At 38.3% G+C, this 6,917-nt stretch overlaps 1 protein-coding gene across 1 annotated transcript in view; it reads right to left on the reverse strand.

Annotated features, from left to right (window-relative positions):
* The window catches only part of LOC111998487 (MLP-like protein 28), a 37,533-nt gene that overhangs the window by 7,000 nt on the left and 23,616 nt on the right, over nucleotides 1-6,917 (reverse strand). The window contains 1 exon segment of the mRNA XM_024030587.2: nucleotides 720-736. Within this exon segment, the coding sequence (XP_023886355.2) occupies nucleotides 720-736 (17 nt within the window).

The following is a 6,917-nucleotide window of genomic DNA, read 5'->3' on the forward strand; positions in this document are numbered from 1 at the left end:
AATTGAGAATCAATTAAAGCTTGTCAACTTGGTTTTATCCTGAAAATGTTTTGGTTATAGTGCTATTCGTTTAAAAAACAAAATAAATGTGTCTAAATTACTTTAATGTGATTGGTGACAAAAAGACTAATATAATAAAATTGGTAGTATATTCAAACAAAGTTTATCTTCAAACTAGTTTGAAGTGAAATCTTTCAAACTCCTTATATATTTTTATATTGACTATGAATTTTGAAAATCTAACCGTTGGATAACATGTTCTTATTTTGTTATTCATGCTTGTAAAATTTCAAGAAAATCATAGATCAATTGCTATGTCATCAAATAAATGTTAAAATTTCAAGTTTTTATGATCTAAAATTATATATAAAAAATAAGTTTATTGATTGAATAATAAATTACATCTGATTTGAACGAAATTTGATATGTATGTTAATAGCATAAAGAACATGAAATTCAACGGTTAGATTTTCAAAATTTACACCAAAAACATAAATAAATAAGAAGTTTGAATAGTTTCTCTTCAAACTAGTTTGGAGAGAAACATTGTTCAGTATATTCTTAGTATTATTGTGGGTTTGGATCTATGTTCACGTTTCATGTTTTGCGCAAATGCGCGTTTTACTCTTTTTTTTTTGTGGCACGCGTTTAGCTCAGTAAAACTGAAAGTGCGGCTACTGTTCATGCACTGTTCATGAATAGTAGCCACATTATTTGACTTTTCAACTCATTTTCAGTCACATCAGTGGGTCCTATGCATTGTTTCATGGGACCTACAAACTCCACTTTTTAGCAACTTTTTCATTAAAAATGGGTCCCATGGTACTATTCACACATTGAAAAATTATTTTGCTACAGTATTTTCAGTTTTCAGCAAAATAAGTTGTATCCAAACGGACCCTTAGTTAGTAATTATTACTTTCACATAGCTATTTATTATTATAATTGTAACATATAATTTTTTAATTGTTTCCAAATCGCGTGATTTGCACCTTTCTTGCTGTGTTCATGCAGCATGATTGTCGTGACCTACTCCATTTTCTAATTAGGTCAAAACAAAAATCTAATACCAGTTTGGCATGAACCGCATGGTTATTGGGTTCTACTGTTTTAGCTTTTAGGTATCAATATCAGCCAATCGATTCTAAAAAAAGAAAGGTATCATCAGCCAATTAGCTTAGCATTCACCTATAAATGTTCTCCAATTCAAACATGCTACGTCAGTAACTTTCTTGAAATTATTATTAGTATTTTTAATCAGGATCAACCGCAACTTTGTCGGTAACGATGACCATAAATCCAACTTTGTATTAGAATAGAGCAACGATGACCATAAATCGAAATTTTCTTTTTGATGACTTTATGTAGTTTTGTCCTTTTTCTCCTATTATAATATAGTTTACAACTTTTTTAATATTTATATTTAAGCTCCAAAGATTTGTATTAAAATGAAATGGTTAGATTTGTATTAAAATTAAACGGTTAGTGTTAGTTTCTAAAAGTTTAGAATAATTGGCAAACTGTGAGTACAAACTTGTCTTGATATAAATTCCTAAGTCTATAAGTATGATTAGACAATGCTTAAGGTACTGTAAGTTAGAATACAAGAAAAAAGAAGCTGTAGGTTTAGGAATTCAAAATATGTCAAGTTCGATCGATTGAGAGAACAGGCTTGTTTGATCGAAAGATGGGTTCTACAGAATTTAATTAAAGCCAATCAGTCTGTTAAGCCCATTAAGTGATTAAAGTTTCAGATCTAATTCTTTTAATATATAAAGGAAACCTTAAGTGCCATGTTTTGAGGAGACTTTGGAGGTGTTCTTGTGAGCTCTAAAAGGTATTGTGTCTTCTCCTTCTAAAGTTGCTGCTACAAGATCAACAACTGCTGATAATCTAAACATTTGAGGGGGATTTCAAAGTCACAAGTGTGGTGTTTGTGCACAGCAAATTCAAGATAGAAGAGTCCGTGGAGTCGAAACTGTCATGGTCGTGTTAGTAAGTTCTACAAGAGGTAGCTTTAAATTTAGGGTTTAAATCTATTGTAAACTTTCATTCTATCATAGTGGATTTGTTTACCTTGAGGGTAGTTCGTTTAAATCCTCCCCAAGTTTTTTACTTTGAAACTGTTGGTTTCACTGATTTTTCTAGGTCATTATATTACCGTCTTTCTTTTATTTATTTTTTATTTTTACGCACTAAGTAATATGATTGCAGGTGTTTAACCTTGATTTCATAATTAATCTAAGTAACTATTTAGCTAATTCATTAGGTTTAACTATTTTGTTTAAAAGGGGTTTAATTAAACAGAACAAACAATTAGACTTCTATTCAAATTGAGAATAGAACAAGCTGCCGAGTATGCACTGAACATACGTGAGGAGGCTAATTTATATAAGTATTTTTCTCCGTCATTGATAAGAAAGAAGTAAGGAGTTGTAATAATCTTTTAATGTGGCATAGAATTTAATTTGCAAGTGTGGCTGTAATGATTCTCATCGATTGTAGATTATACTTGACATATAATTTGTGGAACCACATTAAATATTAAGGTTTCTGTTTTGTTTTGTTTCTAATATATATACTTCACCCCAATTTTGATTTTCCAAAACTAAGAAACAAGAAAATCAGAATATGAATCTGCTGATTTTGCGAAATGACTTGCCATCACCCACGTATATGAGATTTTTTAGGTCCATATAAGGATCTTATTTGGTCACCACTTCGTGCAAGGTTATCAAAATTAAGACGTACGATCGTGAAAAATAAGTGGGATCATGAATCTTGAATCATAATATTCTACATTTTTTTGGGAAACAAAAGTAAAAGATACGTTGACAGTAACTTTATATATTAAATAATAATATAAATTATACAGTCATCCATAAAAAAGATAACAAAAATTTGCATCAATATAATGTAATTTATATATATATATATATATATTACACATTGATGCTTCTATACTAATAAATTAATAAATATACTTAAATTTCAACACTAATATATATATATATATATATTTAATTAGCAACCAAGTACGACAAGATGTTATCAATGGTTTTGANCTTCGGTCTGTTCATAGACTTTTTGATGGGTTGGTCCGTCATTACCAATATGGGTTTGCCTGGAAGTATTGCCTGAGCTTGAGTGGAGCTACTATCAATGCAAACGTGATTTTCTCGATCTTTGGGTACCTGAATTCAGCTCCTTGGAAGGCTTGACTGACATAGTAGACTGAGAGCTGTTTCTTGTTTTCTTCTCGTATCAAGGCTGCACTGACGGCCGTAGAGGAAACGGCCAGGTATAAATAAAGGTTTTCGCCTCTTTGGATGGGCTCAGGAGTGTGGGTGCTGAGGTAATGTTTCAGCTCTTGGAAGGCCGCTTGTGCCCTGACTGGTGATGAAGGCAGTTTTCTCCTGATCCTCGTCAGCCATTTTTATCTGGTTGTACCCTGAGAATGCGTCCATGAATGTTAACAGCTTGTGCCTGACGTAGAGTCTACTAGCTGGTCTATCCTGGGGAGCGGGAAACTATCCTTTGGGCAGGCCTTGTTCAGGTCTGTGAAATCCACGCACATTCTCCATTTTCCATTCGCTTTCTTTACCAGGATGACATGGCTAACCAGTCTGGATAGTACACCTCTCTGATAAAGCCCGCAGTCAAGAGTTTGTTTACCTCTCAGCAATGCTTGGTCCCTTTCTGGCACAAAGGTTCTTCGTCTCTGCTTGATGGGTCTCTTTCTGGGTCTAGTTCAATTTGTGTTGAATAACTTCTGGAGATATACCTGGCATGTCGTCATGGCTCCAGGCAAAGACATCCAAGTTTTCCCTGAGAAATTGAATGAGCTCTCATTCTCATTTCAGGGCTTAACGTCGTCCCTATTCTGTTTGTTTTCGTCATTTCCCCTCGATCAACTCCACCACTTCCAGTGCTTCCACTTTTTCTTCCTCTTTTCTTCTATGATCCACGTGTGGTTCTCCTTAGTGCTAAAACAGCTTGATAACATTCTCGAGCTAGAACTTGGTCTCTTTGACTTCACCAACACCGTCATCCGTTGGAAATTTCATCTTCAAGTAGTACGTGGATGTGACGCCTTCCACTTGTTGAGTGCTGGCCTTCCGATGATGACATTATAGGATGACAGACTATCTACACCAAAAAGTCTATCTGACGAGTTAACTGTTTTGGGTCCGTCCTACTGTGACTGTCAGCGTCACTATGCCTCCAGGATACACTCTGTCACCGCTGAAACTGATGAGTGGAGTCAAATGGACGAAGTCTCTTAGGATCCAGCTTCAACTGTTGGAATGCGGAAAAGTAAATGATATCAGCAAAGCTACCATTGTCCAGAGGACCCTCTTTGTGTTGAACCCTTCTATTGTGAGCTTTATGACCAAGGGGTCATTGTGTGGCTGTTTCACTCCTTTGGAGTCACTTTCGTTGAAGGTCATATCCTGATCAGTTCGTCTCTGCTTTGGCAAGGGTGTCACGTGGATGCTATTCACTTGTCGTTGATGTGTTTTCTTGAGTGACTTGAATGAGCCCCCAGTGGTAGGCCCCCTGCGATCGTCTGTATTTCCCCGACCACATTTTGAGGAGGTTGTGATTGACGGCCGTCGTTCCTGGAGGAGGACCCCTGTTGGCTTTGTTTTCTTCTCGGAATTTGCTGTGTTCCCCCTTCTTTACAAATTTCTGCAACTTCCCCTTCCGTATCAATTCTTTATCTGCTCTTTGAGATCCCTACAATCTTCAGTGTAGTGGCCGTGATCTTTGTGGAATCGGCAGTACTTACTTTTGTCGCGGACGTTAGGAGAGGAGTGTAGTGGCCGTGGCCACTTAAGATAATGCTTGTCCTTAATCTGCGCCAAAATTTTGTCAACAGGCATAACGAGAGGGGTGAATTTTACCGTTCGTGGATTTTTGTCATCCTTCCTTCTGACTCCGTCACTGATTCGACGATCTGGACGGTCCCGCTTCTGCCTCTCCGATCTTCTTCTTTTCTTTCTTTGTCCCCTGGTCTGTCCGTGTCCTTGATAACAGCCAATGCGTCTTTAGCGTTCATGTACTTCTGTGCCTTGAGGAGCATTTCAGCCATCGTCTTTGGGGGTTCTTCGCGAGTGAGCTGATGAGATCCCTGGACCTCAGCCCTGCTTTGAAGGTCGTCAGCTGCACCATATTGTCGGCTTCGTCTACCTCCAGTGTTTCCCTCGTGAAACGTTGTACATATGACCTCAAGGTTTCTTTTTCTCCCTGCCTGATGGTAAGCAAGTGGTCAGCGGTCCTCTTTGGTCGTTGTCCTCCAATAAAGTGATGCAGGAAGGCGTTGCTCAACTGTTCGAACGTATCGATTGACGATGTTGGCAACTTCGTGAACCATTCTCGGGCAGCTCCCCTGAGTGTAGTTGGGAAGGAGCGACACAAAATTTCATCTGAGGGCTGTTGAAGTCCCAGAGTCGTCTTGAAGGTGTTTAGATGATCTTGAGGGTCCTTCAGTCCGTCGAAGGGCTCGAGCTGAGGTAACCGGAATTTTGATGGCACTGGGCAGTCGAGAACCGCTGTTGTGAATGGCGAATTCGTCGCCTGGACCATCCGATCCACGCTCCGCTTTGTTTTCTCTTTGATGGCGTTTCTTAGTTCGTCCATCTCCCTCCTCATCTCCCGAAGAATATCTGAATTTTGCTCGACGGGAGTGTTTGGCCTTCGATGGTCACTTCTTCTGTTGCTATCCCCCTCATCTTCCTGATTTCCCTTCGAACGATTTTCCTCTTGCTGAAGCCGTAATCTCATTTCTTGGTTTCGCTTAGTCAGTTCTTCAACTGTGGCTGCAAGGGCTTGAACTTGCTTAGCTAGGGTTGCAGCGTCTTGATTAGACTCCATCTTGAAAAGAACAAGAATAAGGAACCACTATTTCGTGTTTGAACACGAAAAAAATGCGCTCCCCACAGACGGCGCCAAACTGATAAGTGTAAACTTGTCAGTGATGTTCGTTGGATGGAGCTAATCCTTCGGCCTACCGAGATGGACACCGGTGTGGTGCCTGCCACAACGCCTTCGATGCCAAAGTTAGAATATGGAACTCTCTTTTTAGGAAAAGCAATAAAATGAACAGAAAAGCAAATAAACAATATTCTTTCTTACTTGTCTCTCCCCCCCTTCGTGGGAGTGTATGGGTTTTATACATGTTCTTATCATCCCTAGCCGTTGGAGGAGTTATGGAGGTCTTAATGCTCCATTGGGTAACGCTTCGGGGCTGTGTAATGAGGCATCAATGTCTCCAAACGGTTCATACAGTTGGAAGTGTAACCGTTTAGTTGACTGCATTAAATGGACTGGATATCCTCGTCAGTATCGTGGCCTTCTATGTTGCTCATCCTGAGGACGTTCTCGTCCGTATGAAGACATCGTCCTCATAGGAAAAGCTTGATGGTTTCGTCAGTACTTATTTACCTCGTCAATATTAATTATTTTTAGTGAAAGTTGTAATTAAATTTTGTCCATTTTTTTTTCAACTTTGTTTCTCCTTCATCTCTCTTCTATAATTTGCTTATCCTTCTCCATCTCAACTCTTAACTCAGAGTCTCATCTGCAAATCGAGGAACTACGAAGCATCAATCATTATGCAAAATAACGATCTACACTACCCCAAAATTTTTTTACGTTTTGATCTTTATATGTCCCTTGCAAACATGTAGGTATTATTGTTAATGGTTTGTTTTGCTTATATTTTGTAAAATCTTTCTCCCTCTTTCTTCTGATAAACCTTAGAACAACAAAACTCGTTCTATTGGTACATTATTTTTCATTTGGATTCAACTGAGTTTTGTTAGGCTCAAGAAAATTGGCAGAAACCAAGGCCGTATGGTCCTATTGATCCAACCACCAATCCTTGATTGTGAATGACCTTGATTGGTTTGGGC

This window comes from Quercus suber, unplaced genomic scaffold, assembly GCF_002906115.3.
Source record: "Quercus suber isolate HL8 unplaced genomic scaffold, Cork oak 2.0 scaffold_344, whole genome shotgun sequence".
In the NCBI taxonomy this organism is placed as follows: domain Eukaryota; kingdom Viridiplantae; phylum Streptophyta; class Magnoliopsida; order Fagales; family Fagaceae; genus Quercus; species Quercus suber.